The following is a 21008-nucleotide window of genomic DNA, read 5'->3' as shown; positions in this document are numbered from 1 at the left end:
TGGAAGGAGAGAAGAAGAAATTGGGAAAGAAGCATAGGGAGTTAGAGTCAAGGCTCCAGTCTAGCATGACTCTAAGAGTTTAAGACTGTCCATGCCCCAGGGGAAAACATACAAAACATACTTCTGTTCCCCCTATTCAAGCCTCTGTAATCAGCACATCCAGATACTTACTTTCCTCCTTTAACAAGCATCTTAGTGTTTCTTGGTGCATCTGCTCATAGCAATAAAAACAGCAATGATAGGCGGGCGACTGAAAAAGCATTAGTGTAGAGTCTGTTTGCTATTCTCGCGCACTAGCCACGCTGTGCAGTCATAATACATACATACGTAGGCCCAGCTGCACTGTGGGCTGGAAAACAACCAAGAGCGAGAGCCGACTGGAAAAGCCGACATATTTACAGCACTGGCTTGGACGGCCCACCTGTTCAAAAAGTCTAGCTTGGCCCAATAAAATGAAAAAGCAGATCAGGCACACTAAACCCCTTTCACTCCCTCACGGAATCTCTCTTCTGCTTCTTCTTTTTATTTTTTTGCCAAGTCGTGCATTAAGACATTCAACAGAACCAAAGGAAGAAGGTGAAGCAAATATGTGTTCTGCAGTGTGTCACAAACAAGTACATAAACGTTATGGAATGCAGGCCAACTTGAAAATGAGTTACAGTTACCGGGCCCGGTCCAGACATAATCATTCACAGCTTGTTTCCACTGAAAGTTCTATTGAGTGAACTGAACCGGCTGAACCTTGCTGTCCACAAAATGTCAACGTACAAAAAAAAAAAAAAAAAGTGCCATGGATGGCTGGATGAGTGAGCGTGAACTGTGACGAGGCCTTGGCGAACTAGACCCTTCCAAGAATGACCCACAAATCAAACTGGGTGGGATAATTCTGACCTCAAAAGTTCGGTTTGGAACGCCACAACTATAGACATGCCTGCACAATCCCAATTCAAAACCTATATAAATTGCCTTTATAATGATAATATTTGTTAGTTTTGGTTGAAACTACCCTCTAAAAACTGATGGGTCAAAAGAAACCTAATTATGGGTAAAAAATGAACCAATCCACTTTATGGGCTGATTTGACCCAACTTTCTGGGTTGTTTTACACAAAATGACCCATTTTTTTTGACCAAAGTAAAGGATGTGACCATTATTTATAAGTTATTTTACACTAAAAGACCCATTTCTTGACTTAAAGTTGGGTCAAATTGTCCAAAGTAGAGGATAGTCCATTTTTGAGCCATAGTTGGGTTATTTTTGACCCAACTGTTTTTTAGAGTCTATAAGATATCTAAAAATTTCATAATATGGGCGTATAGTTTACAGTGGTGTGTAGTATTTTGAATATTTTGACACCCCTATGTAGCTAAATAAATGTAGCATAACATACATAACCTATCCTCCGTTATTCGCTGATAATGTTATCCATTTGCTGTTTTTGTGCTCGGGCCAAAGCAACAAATGTACTACTTCCGTGTCACCTTGTGGAATCTTGGTGTTAGGTTTAATTTTTGCGGCTGCCTTTGAGATTTCCTGATGAGTTGAATTTACCTCATGCACAGTGAAAAGAGAAAACATGCTGCTGCCTCTCTCCCGATGTGCTAGCGTGCTATTTTGGCTAGCTAATGCTGTTGATGAGCCCCATGAAAAGGTGATCTGTTTCTGTTGAATAATGTAGTAAGTTGAAAACAGTTTTAGGTCAAATTGGTTCTTTAATGCTAGATGTGTAGAAAATCAATGTAAATGTAATTCTATTTAGAACAAATGCTACATTGGAATATACAGTATAGGTTATCAGTTTTTGGCATCGGTGACCACTCAAAGGTTGAGTACTCATGTTGGTATATGAAAAAAAGCAGTAAGGGACAGCCCTCGTAATATTCTGTCAAAACTCAGGAAGATTTTTTTTAAAATATACTTATATTAGATCTAATTGATTGTGCTGATCTCAAAGTGGCCATGAAGTGAATAATGAGCCAATGGTGGACAAAAAGATAAATGATGGTGATTTAGTCTGCTGTTTCTACCACAATACATTTCAGACAGCTGGAGGGAGATTGGGAATGAACTGCTTTAACTCCTTCTGCTTTGCTGCTTAAAGCTTCTATTGCACAACTTTACCCTAAAGCATAAGCAAAGGCGCCCCAGACTATTAACCTTGAATTCCTGTCTCCTTACAGTCAGTTTCGGTCTTATCAGCAGACACACAATCTTGGCGTCAGACCGGGCTGACTGCTGTACCTGTAGGTAAACACCACATCAGCTATCGTCATGGAGACATTGGGGGGCGGGGGGGACATTGGGGCCTGGGCAATCACATGCATGACAATGAAGGAACAGCCTGCCAAGCAAATGCTGTGCATTGCTTATGCATATTAGCGAGTATGCACTCACAAGTCTGTTATTTACCACATTAACTTGAATCAGGCAGACTCTTCTGATGACTCATGATATAAGCAGGGGATGAGATTTTTTTTTAATTGTAGTCCATCAATTCACCATTTGATTACATGGCTTGAATGTCTTTCCCTGTATGTGCGTGTGTCTGCATACATGTGATTTTTGCATCCTAGACAGCGGCAAGACATTTCTGAGATTTACATCAGAAGTATTGAATTAAACCTAAGATAAGAATGTTTCTTGTCAGGTATAAAACTGAAGACTTTGACAGGTGATGAAAAGCGAGCCAGCTAGTAAAATGATGACAAAATGTTACTTTAAACTCAAAATTCACAACAATCACCAGTGAGCATACTCTTCGTACAAAGTCATTATTTATAACCTGCTTGGAATACTTAAGTGGTACTGTAGGTACATGCTTGAGCCACCAGGGGTTGCCCTATCCCTCCTGTCTAGCATTTTTCGGGTGGTGGTGAGGTGGGGGGGAGGCACTGGCTGGAGATGGGGGGGGGGGGGGGTTAGAACTAAAAAATGAGCCTCATAGCAGAAAGAAAAGCCAGCCTGCAAGCAGCAGGCAGATCTTGAACACTGACTCATGCTATTTTACCAGACAACTCTTCAGCTGTATAATATGCATAGTTTGAGAAGCATATAAATGCTTTATGGAATTGCCACAGCTGGAACTAAAACCTGTAAAGTGTTTCTCTCTCTCTCTCTCTCTCTCTCTCTCTATATATATATTATTGTACGACTCTGGATTGCAACTTCAGTGATTTTGTATCCAAACGTGAAAAACAGTACAGACGTCTTATTGCCAAGTGAAATTAGCATCCAAAAGAAACCTGCATGTTTTCCAGAGCACAAGGCCACACCTGAGAAGAGATGAATTCAGGTGCTACGATGAACTCTGCTCGCTATTTTGTTACAGAGAAAAGAGTAGGTGGTGAAGAACCACCGAGGATAAATACAAGGATGTTAAAAGGTCCGTTGCTGCTCCTGCAGTCCCAAGGTTCATGTTTGACTGCCTGAAGGGAAAGTGCAAGTGCATCTATTATGTGTCGACAGGAAGCGCCTGGTTCTAAGGGCCAAAGAACACGAAGGGTTGCATCCAGCCCCAGAGTTAACACATCATCAGCTCACCTAGAAGGATCCTGGGGACCCTGGAACTCCAAATAGTACTTGCTGACTGCCTATGATGCAAGAATAACAAAGAGAAATATTCTCCGTAGAAGGTACCAGCTCTCAGTAGCAGAGGTGGGCATTTTATAAAATTTTGGAAAACCATCATTCGTCAGCGATCTGGTCCCCCTTCTGTCATCATCAGTCCGTCATTCTTCATGCCAAACCAAACTCTAATAGTCAGTCTGTCATTATATTTTAACCACGCTTCCGTAATCACTACGTCACCATTAGTTTAGGACTGACAGACAGAGTTGGGCACTGTCCGTCATTCCGTCATAAGTCAATCGTCAACAAAACAGGCAGCCGTCAGTGACAGACTGAGACATCTTTAAGTGCAATCACACTGAAAGACAAAAACTCACTTCCGTCAGTGCTTAGTTCTTCATATATATTTTTAAATGTTCTCATCATTTGTGAGCAAAACAGGCATCTGTCAATGACACACTGATGGAATGCCCACCTCTGCTCAATGCGCAATGCGATCCCAAACACAGTAGACTGTAGGGGTGCAACGGTTTCAGATTTTAGTCAGATCTGAGATTATAGTCTGAGAAAAAAATGCGGTTTAACGGTTATTCTTAGAGACATAAAAAAAATCACATCAGCATTCTTTGAAAATTTTTATTTTTTAACAACAATAAATAACTGAAAATAAAAAAAAATCCTGTCTTTTAAAACAAATAAGTAAAAAAATAAGTAAGAAAAAATGCAAAGCTAAAGTTATATTGGTTTTAACTTTAGGTTTATTTTAACAAGTGAAAATAAATAACTGAATAATAAACCATATTTTTCTTTCATATATAAAAAAAGTATCTTTTTCTTTCATCTTTCAATTTCTTTTCATTCCAATCATTTTTACAGGTGTTCGTCCACAGCCTTTAAACTGGCGATTTGCAGTTTATCGCTACACATGTTGGCATTTTGCAGCCAAATGCGTATGCCGAGATACGTTTCTTGGGAGTCCTAAAATGGCGGCCCCGCAGCTTCAAAAATCTTGGCCTATGGCCTATCCAGTAAGGCTGAGCCCTGTGTTGTTGTGCGCCCGCTAAATGGGCCGTGTGGAAACGGAAGAGCTATGAAATACGCCGCATGGCACATTTTGCACCGCACGTGAGTTTAAACTGACTGACTGTTGTGAGCGGAAATAACCGGTGTTATTGAACGGCTGCGGTTATATAATCCTAACACGATTAATCGTAAAACCGGTTAATAGCTGCACCCCTAGTAGACTGTCCTTCCTCCGGCACGGGGAAATCCAAACTGCATTAAGCATCCGCTACAAAGAAGACTGGCAAAGCTTGGTGAGGTTTTGGGTGGAGCACACGACACAGCTGGGTGGGAGTCCGGGTCAGCTGGGCCTCAAGGGCATTGGGTCAGTCATGGAGCGTTACAGTACATTCTGGTGACTGTGGGGCTGCCCTTTGGCACGACTCAGTGGGGTATGACAGTCTGGCCGCAGCTGCCAGAGGCAAGCGGCCCAATGTAAACAGCTCATTCTGGTGGCGAAGCTGAGGAGCTGCTGTAATTACTGTTGGGCATGAAAGGATGACTAGAGACTTAGAGGAGGAAACGTAGCAGATGAGGAGGAGGAGGAGGAGGAAAGAAGGAAAATACAGGGAATGAGTGATGGAGCAAAAGGTTGGTGCGCAGGGTGGGCTAGCGTGGTTCCAACCCTCACATCGATCTTTATATCTTTCACAAATTCCCAGGGAAAGAATTACATCGAGAATCGGCCTGAGGCAGAGAAAGAAGTTCACACCAGAGCAGTACTGTGTATCCAAACACGTCTTTTGTTTTTTTTTTCTTTGCTCGAGAGGCCCTTGGCATATCAAGTAATAGGCTACTGAAAGCATTTTAGCAGATTGCAAAAAAATGAAGTTAGTTGAAACGTATTCCCTGTTTCCCTGCTATGTTGGACTGGGAAATAAAACAAATTGTGAACTGAAAATGTCTTAAATAAAGCCCACTGAGCTTACATCTTGCAGAATTTCCTTAACTGCGGAAAGGAAGATAAACCTTGAAGGGAACAGATGCAGACCCGACAGTACTGTATTGTTTGCCATTTTTGTTGCATGCAGACCTTTATCTAAAGTAGGAAAGAAGTGAAACGATCACAGAGGGATACATTAAGGGTTACTATTTAACTCTGAGCCACAAAGTGCAACTTGTGTTTAATGACACGAGAGGCATTTTGTCAAACATTTCTCTGGGAACCTAATATTTGGAGTTATTTTGAACTGACAAAATGTCTACTAATCAAACTGATTAAATCATAAAAAAAAAAGGACTGAAAATAATGCATCTGTATTTTGTTGGTCCATGACTATTACAAGAAAAATAGCACCAACATACAAACATACAGTATAATAATATTTAACTGTATCTTGTGCTCCCCTAATTAAAGGTGCATTGTGCCGTTTAAAGAGTACCAAGAGCCCTGACTGTTTAATTCTGACTGCGCCTAACAGCTTTTATTTTCCCTTTATAGTAGAGTGTGTGGACCCTGCACACTCCACAGTTCCTTTGGGGAGGGTCAGAGTTTTTCGTGTCTTTGTGTGTGGCTGTCGCTTTAAGATCGTGCACATACTCACACACGCACCTTGAATGAGCCTGACACAGATTCTGCAGTTACGCTTTGGGCCAGAGGCAGCAGTCGCGAATAAAAAAGTCATAAACTGCACAAAGATCCTTTAAGGTTAGTCAAGATTTTAAGAAAGTGCGAGGACCAGCCGCGAGAAATTCAATACTGTATCTGTGTGAGCAAATGTGATCTAGTCAAGTAAGAATCCACATACTGTCTTTAGCCAACGTGTCATGGACGATGACGGCCTGCATAATCGGTAGGCCTACTGTAAAATCACATGTTGTGTGCCTCAGGGTTCCATTTTAGGCCCAGTACTACTTGGTTTTAATCTGTACATGCACCAGGAGTAAACTTTCAGTTACGCTGATGATAAACAGTACATCGCCATGTCTCCTTGTAATACAAGGGTTAGGGGGTAGGAATGATTTTAAACTGTAATGCACTTTCTTTTTTTTCTTTCTTTTTTTTTCTCTTTTTTTTCGGGAGAGCTCAGTATTGTTCATTCTGTAATTTTACCGATTTGACATGTCATCATCGCTCTCTCTCTCTCTCTTTTTTAAATTTATTTTATTTAATTCTTTTAATTATTTTTTATGTGTATGTGCGTGTGTATGTGTGTGTGTACATGTGTGCGTGCGTGTTAGTGTGTACTCATTAGTTCACGTAAAACCTATTAAAAAGAAGCAGATTGTGTTTGAGTTTCGATAGATGCTGGGGTGGTGGATCTGGCATGCATGAAAATCTCCACCAAAGAGGGGAGCCGTCGACCCCTGCCAGGACAGAGAAAGCGCAACACCTCAGGGCCCCCCAGGCCACGACAGCGCCAAGGGACATTTCCCGGGCCCCGCAGGGGCCACCGGCCAGAGAGCAAACCCAGGAGCCAGGAGCGCCCCCCACTCCAACACGGCCCGCGCCCCCAACCCAACGCAGCAGGACGGGGCACGGCAGGCCCGCCAGGCACCCCACCGGACCACAGCCCCCGCTCCCCCCACGGCCCCCTGGATACTGGGGACTGCCCGAGGTGCCAGGAGGCCCACTGGAGCGGGGCAGGCACAACACCCCCAACCACCCGACCGGCCCCCGGAGCCCCGAGACCCGGGCCATGGACGGAGCCCCCGACCCAGGGGAGGGGGAGGAAGGTGGACAGGGGAGGGGGAAGGGACGGGGGAAGGAGACGACAAGAAGGGCAAGGGGCAGCGGCAAGGCCGCAGAGAGAAGGGGGGGAGGCGGAGGAACGGTGACGAGGGAGAAGGGACAGGGAGGCGGAGGATGGGCGGGGGGAGGCGAGGAGGGAGAGGCAGCAAGGGGGAGGAAGGTGGAGGGGAGAGGGAACCACAGGGCACCCCGGAGGCCCCGAACCGCGTCGCCGCACCCGGAGCGACGGACCGCGCCTGTAATGCACTTTCAATTACAATCTGTATAAAAAGCAATCTATTAATCAAGTTTTGACTGACTGACTGATTGATTGATTGATTGATTTCCAAATACTGAAATCCACTCTTATTACTTACTACTATTACAATACCAGTCTTTATTATTAATCAGCAGACAATAATTTGTTAAGGACTGTCTCTAAATGAGCAAAGGTATTGTGTTGAAACACTCCAAAAGCCTTTCAGCACTGCCATAACCACAAGAGTCAAGGATGATCGCCTTTGTACAAAAAAATACTTCAGAGCTGTATCCTTTTTATAATTTGGCCTCTACCAGAAACTAGCACCTAGTGAAAATATCATCACATTAAACAGTTCTTCCTCGTTGGAGGTGAATTCAGAATCATTGCCACTCCTAGCACTCAGAGGCTGTGTTTAGGGCAGAGCAGAGTTTGGCCAAAGGTCAAATTGAAACCGATGCATGCATTCTGAAACTTCACAGAGAAGCGTGGAAAAAGGGAGCGACTGGACGACAGTATGTCAGTAACCTGATTAATGTGAATATGTACTGCAAACGTGTGGCGTGAGGAAGGACTGCACTCAATCCAATTTTAAAGGATGAAGAATTCTTTATACCCGGATTATGCAGCATTTAACATTACTGGCAGTGATAGATAGAATAGAGGGGGTTGCATTTCAGTGGTTGAAGTGGAAAATGGTGTCAGGTGCGCTATCAGAAGCGCAGAAGGCGCAGTCCTTGTAAATTGGCGCATCAAGGCGCAGAAGTGAAGATTGATTTTCCTGCTGTACCTTTCAGACAGATCATTCTGAGGCGGGATCTTCTTGTTTCCAAAATCTGCTTCTCATACAGCAGTTGCGGTTTGCCTCTATGCCATCATGAGATGTGTGTCGTGACTGTTATGGCTGCTTTAAGCACAAAGGGCAGCTTGAAAATTCTCAGGTTGACTTCAACCCACCCAAAATGCAGAGGTGGCAAATCCAGGTCCAGAAAGCTTCTGCCAAAAGCTCATATGTAACTCATACACAGGACAGCGAGCTAAGAAAAATCTAGGAAAACACTGGCTGATAAGGGGAAAATGATGAAGATCTCTTGAGTCCCTCTAAGTTCTTCTGTCATTCGACCCAATAATTAAGAAGTTAAACAAGCCAGGCTTGTGATTTCATAAAACAGCTAAGAATGCCAGAAAGTCTGTTGTGAAACAAATTAGCTCACAAAGTAGGAAGAAAAAAAGAAAGTGGGACATAATGTGTTTTATTTTTTTAATCACAATGAAAACAGGAAGTCTGAGAACACGAGCTGAAACTGAGGTTTGGAATTAAAAGAGAGTGGCACAATGTGAATCAGCACCATGCGTGAGGAACGTCTCACTCTGAACTAACAAGGAGCCTATTGAAAGCACAGCACACACACATCGGGATCTATTTTCATTCCTGGCGCAGTCAAACTGTATGCGTGGTTCGAGTTTTCTTTCTTTTGGTATTTTCGTAGACTTTGCGCTTGTAGAACAGTACGTAATGGGTGTTTGCACCATTGTAGTGCTGTCACTATCGAATATTTTTTAGAATCGATTAATCTATTGATTATCCAATCGATTAATCGACTAATCGGATTCATTTGAATTTTGCATTAAAGTGTGTTACAAAAGTTTTTTCCCCCCTGATTACTATTTATTAACCAGTGATTGGTGGTTATTTCTTACTTGGTATTCAAATAGTGATCAGGTCATTGTTTTCCAAAAGGAATTGTTATTTTGATTAAACACAGAAGATAATCAGTCTTCTTTCATGAAGGACTACAGAAATCAATCAACAATTACTGTTGATAGTCTGAAATTAGAGGATTTAAACAATTTTAAATAAAAAATGTCTACACATGATTATTTGATTCTTAACATAGTTCTCGATTAATTTGATAATCGATTACTTGTCGATTAATTGATTAATTTTGACAGCTCTACACCATTGTGTGCCTTTGTGCGATGGAACAAAGCATATTTTGCAGCCAATAGTAGTAGCCTCTCTCATTTGCAGGAGGGGGCCTCGGAGTGCAGTCAAGCCACCAAGTTCGCTGGGCTTGACATTGCAGAAATAGAAACAGACTCGCAGGGCTCCGTGCATGAAATCGGCAGATTAACTTCAAGTTCTCCCCTTGCGAAAGATGCAACTGTAATTATATTTCTTGATGAAGTATCACTTAATTTGTTTGATCCTTCTTACATTAATTACGAATACTCTGCTCATCAGCAAAGGCCACTTTTGATTTGATCACTCGTACGAGTGGCTCATGAAGACAAATTGGCGGAGGAAATTTTTTTTTGTAGTTGCTTTCGTCTGTTCACAAAAACAACCCAGATTGTTATTGGAAGTGCAGATAAAGCCCAGTAAGAGCAACAGATGGTGGCGTGTTTGTAGTGTTTGGCAGGGTAAGACAAGGCTCATTATCACCTCTCTCTGCATCACCAGATTCATCTGTCATCCCATCCAATACCACCCTGATCCTATCTCAGAACACTGCCCCCACTCCACAATGGACTTTCTCCAGTAGGAAGTAGCTCATCCACTCAGCCAGCTAATATCCAAAATCACCATTTTGACTGCTCAGCAGATACGTACAGAGTAAGGCTTGGCTAAAAAAAAAAAAAAAAAAGGCATAATCAATATCAAATCGATTTTTCTTTTCCAGCGTGATATCAATTCATAAAACCATGAATCGATTATTTTAATATCTCTTTTTCCCATAAATTTGTAAGATTTTTTTGTATTTTACTGTTTTTTGCCATTTACTGTTCACATGAATTTAAAACACTCTTAAGGTATTTTTTTTATGACACATAAGTAAAATGAGCCAACATTTGGCTCACTATTGGAAGTGTGATATCTAAGAAATTTCAGAATATTTTTTACTTGCGAACACTCAAAATGTTCAGTGGCATCAGACTTACAGTATCCATACATATATAGTTTTTATTTATTTGTTTTTGATGCCCTTTATGAACAATAAAAGCAATATTGTCTAAGAGCACAACTAACTATAATCTGTATATATATATATATATATATATATATATTCCAACATATATCGATCCCAACTGTGCTTTCTTATTTTGGTATAAAAATGGGGACATAGTCAGCTCAACCAAAAATGATAATTAGCTTTCTAGTGCCATATGGTGTATTATGGCTTTTATGACTCTAAAGTCATTTTTTCCCCTACATTTAGTTGATGACCCAGTGAAGGGATAAATTGGGTAAAAAAAACATGAACAATTTAGATTTATAATGGGAGTCAATGGGCCAAAATTTGGACATTTTTACTCATGCGTGCTATAAAAATTTGTTTCCCATAAATAATAATATATAACAATAATAATTTAGAAATTTTGAACTTCAACATGTTTTGGACAATTGGATGCAATTTCAGCTCACTCAGTGATTTTTTTCATATGCTTTATATTTGATATTAATATTAATAAAAAGCAAATTCATGAAATACCTGACTTATTGTACTTTAAGACAATTCCGATCTTTTTAATTTATATTTACAATTATTGAATTAGAATTAAGAAAATATTTTCATCTCATCCTTGCTGATGCCAATGTTTGTGTAACATAAAAGTGATTAAACCACTAATTCATTTAACCAGTTACTTCCTCCTCAAAATTTAACTCTTTGACTGCCAGACGTTTTCAAAAACGGGTTGTCGCCAGTGCCAGCCGATTTAAGCATTTTGAGTGATCTTTCAAGGTCCACAGAAAATGTTGTGTTTGGACTATGGAAACACACATACTACCAAATGAAAGATTGGACTCTCAGCTTTCATCAGAAAAAAAAGTTTGTTTCTACCTTATTCCGTTCTTCAGTAATCAACAATAGAAAATGGTTACTTTCACCGAAATTCTCTCTTTTGAAACAAAAAACGGAGAAAAAGAGCTTTTTGTGAAACGATGTTATTTCATGCACTCTAGTGAATTGTACACTTCTTTTTGTCCATGAATGATGCCACAAACACCTAAATAGTGCTTTACTTCTGTAAAACGCTTTCACCAACAATGAAAAAGTGTTTTTTGATTGCAAAATACGTTTATTTCCATTCAACAGTGTAACAATTTGACAAAACAATTTCGCAAACTATTTACAAATGTGTGCAACTGTGGTACTACTTACAATTATGTGGATGTTTCAAATACAGTTTTTCCTTTTGTAACGCACTCCTGCGTGCAAGGAGACGCCAGGACTCGCACAACAGTTTACTTTCACTTTCACATTGGTCCGTTTTGCATGCAAACGTTACACTTTCTTGACGGCCTTTTTTTCCGGGGAATAAAAAGCAAGTAGCAGACTGTACACACTTCCTCCGATGAATATGCATTGGACTCGGGGCACTCTCCGTCGTCCGATCGAACGTCCGCCTGTGCGTGCTCGGTTGCGCTCCGCGTTACGACACCGTCATAGCCGCCGCGTCAGCGGTTCCAATTTCGCCGTCAAGCTCGGATTCACCTTCATCATCATCGAGGATGATCACCGTCGTCATCAATGTACTATTTTAGCGTTGGTCGATGCCTTTCGTCTTGTAAGTGTAGAGCTGCTTGCAAACGCTCACCATTGCCCGTTCCCTCCTCCATCTAGCTCCATCTAACGTCTTCTACTGCCGCGTCAATGCTTTCCAACCACGGAGTCACCATCATCTTCATCATCGATGATGATCATCGTCATCAACAATGTGCTTTTTTAGCGATGCTTTTGGTCTTTGAAAAAAACGGCTCTGGCGTTAGCTCCTCGCGACCGGCCGCCATTTTTCCTTTGTTTTCCATTCTGATCTCCTGCTCAACGCTCTAGCTGCGCCTCTACTGACGCCCACCCGATCTTGTCAAAAGAGAGTCATCGCTGCCCTCTAGGGGCCAAAAATAGTCATTAGGCTAAAAAAAACCTGCTTAAAACTTTCAGGAGAGCTCCGCAAGCCTTCCCAGCACCCGTTTCAAAAAAAAAAAAAAAAAAAATGGGAGGACGTCTTTTAACGTCTTTGGCGCTCCTCCGTAGGTTTTTGCAGAACGTCATTTAACGTCTTTGGCAGTAAAAGAGTTAATTAGGAATTACATTTTTGTGGAGTTTTTATCATGTCCTCGGTATTTAAGAAGACTTGATGTTCCATAAGTAATTGATATCAGATTGAAATGAATCGAAATTGAATGGAAAGATAAATAAATAAAATAATCGAAATCATATCGAACTGAACTCAAAATCGATTGAGGAAATTAGAATCGATAGCCAGCCCTAGTACAGCGATTGCAAAACAGACCTCTTAAAAGTGCACAATTTCTCTATCAACAGATGCAAAATGCGACTTTGTTAAGCACCTGGTGACTTTTTACAACACCTCCAACCAGGCTCGAACCCACTGAGCTAGAGGAGCAGTCAATGTGTTTTTACCAGCTGCCGCTGATGTTTTATTGCTCTGTTGGAGCCATTTGTAACCTCGTACTCAAGTCATTATGCATTTTTACAGGCATCCCAGACAACACTCAACCACAACTATGTCATTTCCGCACATATTGAATTCATTTGACACGTATGTTGCTATTAACCTTCAAAATAAAGACAATTTCACATTATATCATTCAGCAAATGCGGTGATCACTGTTTATAAAGACTGAGGGATACCTCAAACGCTGCGAAGCTGTAACCCGAAATGTAATTGAGGGTAGTTAGCAGCGAAGCAGGCCTGAATATGAGCCCAATCTGAGGTCGCAACTGCATGGTTGTGTGCGAGACTGAACAGGAGCAGGCCAGCAGAACTATCGACAGCTAAGGATGTGTGGTCTGGCCAAAGTGGATGACGGTTTGGAAAGAAAATCAGCTTGAACGTGAGACCGTACAACATGCTCCGTCCCCCAAAACTGACAGATGGGCTTGGTTGGCCAAATCAAGTAGTGAGTTTAAATGTGTGTATTTAAGCAAGGGCCCTAAATACACAATGAGCGTGATCCTTGAGTGATGTTGCTGAGAGGCAAAGCTATAGATGGAGCAGCCATGATGTCAAGCAAGGGTAGTATTTTCACGCCAGAATGGCTCTGGGCTTTAAATGTGGTAAGACTTATGGTCAGAATTATTGAATATTAAGCTCATATTCCTCTAATAGCCACCTCTGCCTTCAAAAAAGCATGCCGTGGTAAACTGTAAATTTTGCTTATGCTCTTGCGGTTACATATAGATGGGAACAGCACGTCTTACTTTATTACATGTGGCACACCACTTTGTCTTACTGGCAACATAGAGAGTAATACCGCTATGTTAGATGGAGCACAAAAAAGAATCTACTATTTATCGACACAAAATGAGCACATTTTACTTAAGGTGTAAATATTTTTATATAGGGCAGTGCAATTAATCGAAATTCAATTACAATTTAAATTATTACACTCACTACAATTACACTAAAATCAGCATAATTATTAACAAAAAGAAAAGATTATTAATACAAATTTTAAGTTGTTTGAATGTATATATTTGCACCTTTTTTATTTTAAAATGACTAATTTAACCAATCCTGTTTGGTCTAAAAGAAACTTGCATAATTATTGTGTTTCAAATAAATTTATTTGTCTTAATATTTTTTTTTACGTTTAAACATTTTCTTGTTTTGTACCATAAAAACAAATGATCGTCCTAATCGTGATAGCAATTATTACCAAATTAATTGTGATGAATATTTTCTTCATAATCGAGCAGCCCTAGATCAATACATTTTTAAACTTAATTCGTCACTATTTATGATGAATAAGGATTGTGCCTTGCTGCGATGAAAATCGACAAATGAAGTTGCACCAAAAATAATTACCATTTTTACGGCATGTTTATAATTACCATTAATAATTTCAACCGTAAGTATACTCAAAACGAGTGATTTTTAAACGGGGTTAGATATCCCCCTGGGAGTATGTGAAGGGACTCCAAAGCCAAGATTTTAAAATAAATTTAAAAAGCATCATCCAAGCAAAAAAATCCTTAATGATTATTAAATTATGTAAATATTTCAGGAAAATCTAAGTTAATATAAAATATTTTATATTCAGTAGGCTATTCAATTTAATTGTACTAAAAAAACAGTCTCCTCAAACCAGAATGGTTCCACCCAAACTGTCATATGTTACCTAAGATTACCTGTCAATCATTTAAAATTTTAATTAAAATTAAGTTATGATTTCTTTTTCACAATATATCTTTACTATGATCCCAAAAGAGGACACTTTAATGGTGATATTTTTTTGTGTTATTTTGTTTGTAATTAAGTTAATTATTTCCTTTTTAACTCAACCCCCAAAATGTAAAAATATGTTTTTAGTACTTTGTCCTGCACTACCAAAAACGTATTTATAAGTTTTTCTGTTTTGTTTTGTTTTTAAATGTTTTTTTATGCTATTGCAGACAGAAGGCTTTGATGCAGGTTCTGACCTGAAGAAAGCAATGGTAGTTATTACAAAAAACGCCTGCAGGTGGCAGCAGAGTATAAGAGATCAACCAGGGCCATGTTGCAAAAAGGTCTTTTCCCCACTGTTTAAATTTTTTTCGTAAATGATGATGAAACTTAGCTATATTCTAATGCCAATTGCTGCAAAACGGAACAAGATAGAAATATATACTTTTTTCCTGATGAAAGAAGAGTCTCTAATCGTTCTTTTGGTAGGTTCCATGTTTTTATAGCAATAGAACACAATATTCCGTGGGCCTTGCAAAAGCAGTCAAAATCCAGTAAAACAGCCGGGAGCAAAGGGGGTTGCTTCAGTGGAAATGTCTGGGAGTGAATGTGTTATGTCGTTTTTTTGTCTTTTGATTTCCAAATACTGTGGTTTGAGAGACCACTATACAAATGAAGTTCCAAAGTTTAATAAATCAGACAATGATGGCACAGCACTCTTTTTTTGTTTGTTTTGTTTTGCACTGTCATGTTTTGGTTTTGGTTCTGTCATGTTCAGTTTCTGCTTTCCTTGTGTGTTTTCCTTGTCTTGTTGATTGTGACCCTGCCCTTCCTTGTGTTGTCCAATCAGTGCCCTCAGCCACTTGTGTCTGGTCCAGGTGTGTCTTGTTGCGTCATTAGTGTTGGTGTATTTAGTCTGCTGTCTCTCCTCTGTCTGTGTTGGTGCACTGTGGTATGTATGTTTGTCCTCATGTCATGCTGCCCTGTTTTCTGTTCCCTCCCAAGTTCTAGTTCAAGTTCAAGTTCATGTTTTGTTGCTGTCTGTTTTTTTTGTTCCCTCTTTTGTTCAAGTTCAAGTTCATGCTTTGTTTTATGTTTTTGAACTTTGGAAACCTTTTTGTTAATAGAAATTAAATCCCTTTTTTTTGAACTACACCCCTGCCTCCTTGCTCTGCCTTCCCGCATCTGGGTCCTAAAGCCCCCCGTTTTGACAGAATGCACCAACCAGAGAAGGACCCAGCGGGAGTGCTGAAAACCATGATGGGGAATCAGGAGGCGCGCCTGTCGCGCCAGGAGGAGCTCCAGCACGTCATGGCCGCCCAAATGGACCTGCTGTCCTCTTTGGTTAAGGAAGTTGGGCGTCCTTGGGCTTCAGATGCTGGAGCTCGGAGTCGCCAGCCGCAACTCCCCGAGCCACGTCTGCCGCCGCAGCCCCAGGTCCCCGTGTCGGCCCCGCCGCAGCCCCAGGTCCCCGTATCGGCTCAGCCGCAGCCTCAAGTACCTGTCCTACCACGCCTGCCGCCGCTGCCTCAAGTCCTCTGCCAGGTCTGCCGCCACAGCCTCAAGCCTCTCTGCCAGGACTGCCGCCGCATCCTCATGTCCCTTTCCCTGCCAAGACTGCCGCCGCAGCCTCAAGTCCCTATCCTGCCAGGTCTGCCGCCACAGCCTCAAGTCCTCTGCCAGGTCTGCCGCCACAGCTTCAAGCCTCTCTGCCAGGACTGCCGCCGCATCCTCATGTCCCTTTCCCTGCCAGGACTGCCGCCACAGCCTCAAGTCCCTATCCTGCCAGGTCTACCGTCGCAGCCTCAAGTCCCTATCGTGCCACGTCTGCCACCGCTGTTCCCAGTTCCCGAACCACGTCTGCCACCGCTGTTCTCAGTCCCCGAGCCACGTCTGCCTCCGCAGCCCCAGGTCCCCGTGTCGGCTCCGCCGCAGCCCCAGGTCCCCGTGTCGGCTCCGCCGCAGCCCCAGGTCCCCGTGTCGGCTCCGCCGCAGCCCCAGGTCCCCGTGTCGGCTCCGCCGCAGCCCCAGGTCCCCGTATCGGCTCAGCCGCAGCCTCGAGTCCCTGTCCTACCACGCCTGCCGCCGCTGCCTCAAGTTCTCTGCCAGGCCTGCCGCCACAGCTTCAAGCCTCTCTGCCAGGACTGCCGCCGCAGCCTCATGTCCCTTTCTCTGCCAGGACTGCCGCCGCAGCCTCAAGTCCCTATCCTGCCAGGTCTGCCGCCACAGCCTCAAGTCCTCTGCCAGGTCTGCCGCCACAGCTTCAAGCCTCTCTGCCAGGACTGCCGCCGCATCCTCATGTCCCTTTCCCTGCCAGGACTGCCGCCGCAGCCTCAAGTCCCTATCCTGCCAGTCCCAGAACCACGTCTGCCGCCACAGCCTCAGATCCCTGAGCCACGTCTGCCGCCGCAGTCCCAGGTTCCCGTGCCGGCTCCGCGGCAGCTCCCGGACTCCGTGCCGGCTCCGCGACAGCTCCCGGACTCCGTGCCGGCTCCGCGACAGCTCCCGGACTCCGTGCCGGCTCCGCGACAGCTCCCGGACTCCGTGCCGGCTCCGCGGCAGCTCCTGGACTCCGTGCCGGCTCCGCGGCAGCTCCTGGACTCCGTGCCGGCTCCGCGGCAGCTCCTGGACTCCGTGCCGGCTCCGCGGCAGCTCCTGGACTCCGTGCCGGCTCCGCGGCAGCCCCAAGTCCTCCAACCACGTCAGCCGAAGTCCAAAGTCCTCCAACCACGTCAGCCGAAGTCCAAAGTCCCCGAACCACGTCAGCCGAAGTCCAAAGTCCCCGAACCACGTCAGCCGAAGTCCAAAGTCCCCGAACCACGTCAGCCGAAGTCCAAAGTCCCCGAACCACGTCGGCCGTCGGAGCCTCAGGTCTCCGAGCCACGTCGGCCGTCGGAGCCTCAGGTCTCCGAGCCACGTCGGCCGTCGGAGCCTCAGGTCTCCGAGCCACGTCGGCCGTCGGAGCCTCAGGTCTCCGAGCCACGTCGGCCGTCGGAGCCTCAGGTCTCCGAGCCACGTCGGCCGTCGGAGCCTCAGGTCTCCGAGCCACGTCGGCCGTCGGAGCCTCAGGTCTCCGAGCCACGTCGGCCGTCGGAGCCTCAGGTCTCCGAGCCACGTCGGCCGTCGGAGCCTCAGGTCTCCGAGCCACGTCGGCCGTCGGAGCCTCAGGTCTCCGAGCCACGTCGGCCGTCGGAGCCTCAGGTCTCCGAGCCACGTCGGCCGTCGGAGCCTCAGGTCTCCGTGCCGGCTCTGCGTCAGCCCCCGGACTCCGTGCCGGCTCTGCGTCAGCCCCCGGACTCCGTGCCGGCTCTGCGTCAGCCCCCGGACTCCGTGCCGGCTCTGCGTCAGCCCCCGGACTCCGTGCCGGCTCTGCGTCAGCCCCCGGACTCCGTGCCGGCTCTGCGTCAGCCCCCGGACTCCGTGCCGGCTCTGCGTCAGCCCCCGGACTCCGTGCCGGCTCTGCGTCAGCCCCCGGACTCCGTGCCGGCTCTGCGTCAGCCCCCGGACTCCGTGCCGGCTCTGCGTCAGCCCCCGGACTCCGTGCCGGCTCTGCGTCAGCCCCCGGACTCCGTGCCGGCTCTGCGTCAGCCCCCGGACTCCGTGCCGGCTCTGCGTCAGCCCCCGGACTCCGTGCCGGCTCTGCGTCAGCCCCCGGACTCCGTGCCGGCTCTGCGTCAGCCCCCGGACTCCGTCCCGTTTTCACGTCAGCCCCAAGATTCCGTCCCGTTTTCACGTCAGCCCCAAGATTCCGTCCCGTTTTCACGTCAGCCCCAAGATCCCGTCCCGTTTTCACGTCAGCCCCAAGATCCCGTATCAGCTCCGCGTCAGGCCCAGGTTTCCGTCCCGTTTTCACGTCAGCCCCAAGATCCCGTATCAGCTCCGCGTCAGGCCCAGGTTTCCGTCCCGGCTTTGCGACAGCCCCAGGATTCCGGATCAGCTCCACAGCAGGCCCCGGACTCCGTGCCGGCTCCGCGACAGTCCCCGGACTCCGTGCCGCCTCCACGGCAGCCTCAAGTCATCGCACCTCGTCGGCCGCCTCCACGGCAGCCTCAAGTCATCGCGGCTCGTCGGCCGCCTCCACGGCAGCCTCAAGTCTTCGCGCTTCCACGGCAGCCTCAAGTCTTCGCGCTTCCACGGCAGCCTCAAGTCTTCGCGCTTCCACGGCAGCCTCAAGTCTTCGCGCTTCCACGGCAGCCTCAAGTCTTCGCGCTTCCACGGCCGCCTCCACGGCCGCCTCAAGTCTTCGCGCCTCCACGGCCGCCTCCACGGCCGCCTCAAGTCTTCGCGCCTCCACGGCCGCCTCAAGTCTTCGCGCCTCCACGGCCGCCTCCACGGCCGCCTCAAGTCTTCGCGCCTCCACGGCCGCCTCCACGGCCGCCTCAAGTCTTCGCGCCTCCACGGCCGCCTCCACGGCCGCCTCAAGTCTTCGCGCCTCCACGGCCGCCTCCACGGCCGCCTCAAGTCTTCGCGCCTCCACGGCCGCCTCCACGGCCGCCTCCACGGCCGCCTCCACGGCCGCCTCCACGGCCGCCTCCACGGCCGCCTCCACGGCCGCCTCCACGGCCGCCTCCACGGCCGCCTCCACGGCCGCCTCCACGGCCGCCTCAAGTCTTCGCGCCTCCACGGCCGCCTCCACGGCCGCCTCCACGGCCGCCTCCACGGCCGCCTCAAGTCTTCGCGCCTCCACGGCCGCCTCCACGGCCGCCTCAAGTCTTCGCGCCTCCACGGCCGCCTCAAGTCTTCGCGCCTCCACGGCCGCCTCAAGTCTTCGCGCCTCCACGGCCGCCTCAAGTCTTCGCGCCTCCACGGCCGCCTCAAGTCTTCGCGCCTCCACGGCCGCCTCAAGTCTTCGCGCCTCCACGGCCGCCTCAAGTCTTCGCGCCTCATCGGCAGCCTCCACGGCCGCCTCAAGTCTTCGCGCCTCATCTGCAGCCTCCACGGCCGCCTCAAGTCTTCGCGCCTCCACGGCAGCTTCAGGACCCCGGGCATTCTCACCCTCTGCAGCCCCGGGCCTCCTGGCTTCGGCCGCTCTCGTGCGGGGTCTCTTCGCTTCTCCCATGGCGGCGTCAGGCCCATGGGGGTGGACAGGAGATGTTCATCCCACGGCCGTCCTATTCCGGTGTGGCGTCCGGGGCGCCCTCCAGATCAGCGCCGCCGGGCTCCCCTCGTCTGGCGTCCGGGACGTCCCCCGGACTAGACTGGAGGGATGTGTCAGGTTCCCGCCTCCGCGCCCCCTCCGCCCGCCCTGTTTTTGAACTTTTTAAGGGACGTCTGGAAGCCGTCCCTCGACGGAGGGGTTCTGTCATGTTTTGGTTTTGGTTCTGTCATGTTCAGTTTCTGCTTTCCTTGTGTGTTTTCCTTGTCTTGTTGATTGTGACCCTGCCCTTCCTTGTGTTGTCCAATCAGTGCCCTCAGCCACTTGTGTCTGGTCCAGGTGTGTCTTGTTGCGTCATTAGTGTTGGTGTATTTAGTCTGCTGTCTCTCCTCTGTCTGTGTTGGTGCACTGTGGTATGTATGTTTGTCCTCATGTCATGCTGCCCTGTTTTCTGTTCCCTCCCAATTTCTAGTTCAAGTTCAAGTTCATGTTTTGTTGCTGTCTGTTTTTTTTGTTCCCTCTTTTGTTCAAGTTCATGCTTTGTTTTATGTTTTTGAACTTTGGAAACCTTTTTGTTAATAGAAATTAAATCCCTTTTTTTTGAACTACACCCCTGCCTCCTTGCTCTGCCTTCCCGCATCTGGGTCCTAAAGCCCCCCGTTTTGACATGCACTGGTTAAGTGACCCCCTTTAAAAAAAATATTTCACCGGAAGTACTGGTAATTCACTGAAACAAGGGTGAGAACCACTGATCTAAATGATAATCCCAAATTATAGATGACTTGACTTTGTGTAAATGCTTAGAAAGTGTGCATGCATGTACATGCACATTGTCTGCAGCAAATACTCTCCACAACTTACACTTACAACCCAAGCTAAACTTAGCTCCTCCCTGACATATAAAGATTTCTCTCAGTCGGTATGCATCACTTAAACGTTTCCTTGACACCAATTACTCCTGTCCAGTTAACCAGGAGTTGGTGCCATCTTGTAGCATCTCGATACAGAAGGAGCACAAAAAAATAAGTGAAAAGTTCCACAGAGAATAAAAACAAGAGTATGTAATTTGTGAATAGTAAAGAAGGCGGGAGTGCGAAATTATTGAAGAAATATACATGTCTTGCTGTATTGGAGTTGACGTTTTTGTCTTTTATAGTCCT

General features: G+C 46.1%; 2 protein-coding genes across 3 annotated transcripts in view; one reads left to right on the top strand and one right to left on the bottom strand.

Moving 5' to 3' along the window:
* pdzrn3b (PDZ domain containing RING finger 3b) overlaps positions 1 to 21008 on the bottom strand; it is a 104422-nt gene that overhangs the window by 32434 nt on the left and 50980 nt on the right. The window lies entirely within an intron of this gene.
* Positions 16077 to 21008, top strand: part of LOC144056524 (uncharacterized) — a 34151-nt gene continuing 29219 nt past the window's right edge. Inside the window, exons 1-2 of the mRNA XM_077573437.1 lie at positions 16077 to 16436; positions 16507 to 16754. Of these exons, the coding sequence (XP_077429563.1) occupies positions 16077 to 16436; positions 16507 to 16754 (608 nt within the window). The remainder of the gene's footprint in view (positions 16437 to 16506; positions 16755 to 21008) is intronic.

The sequence above is a fragment of the Vanacampus margaritifer genome, chromosome 8 (assembly GCF_051991255.1).
Source record: "Vanacampus margaritifer isolate UIUO_Vmar chromosome 8, RoL_Vmar_1.0, whole genome shotgun sequence".
NCBI classification, from domain to species: domain Eukaryota; kingdom Metazoa; phylum Chordata; class Actinopteri; order Syngnathiformes; family Syngnathidae; genus Vanacampus; species Vanacampus margaritifer.
The sequence above is the reverse complement of the archived record's forward strand: the minus strand, read 5'-3'. Positions and strand labels throughout refer to the sequence as shown.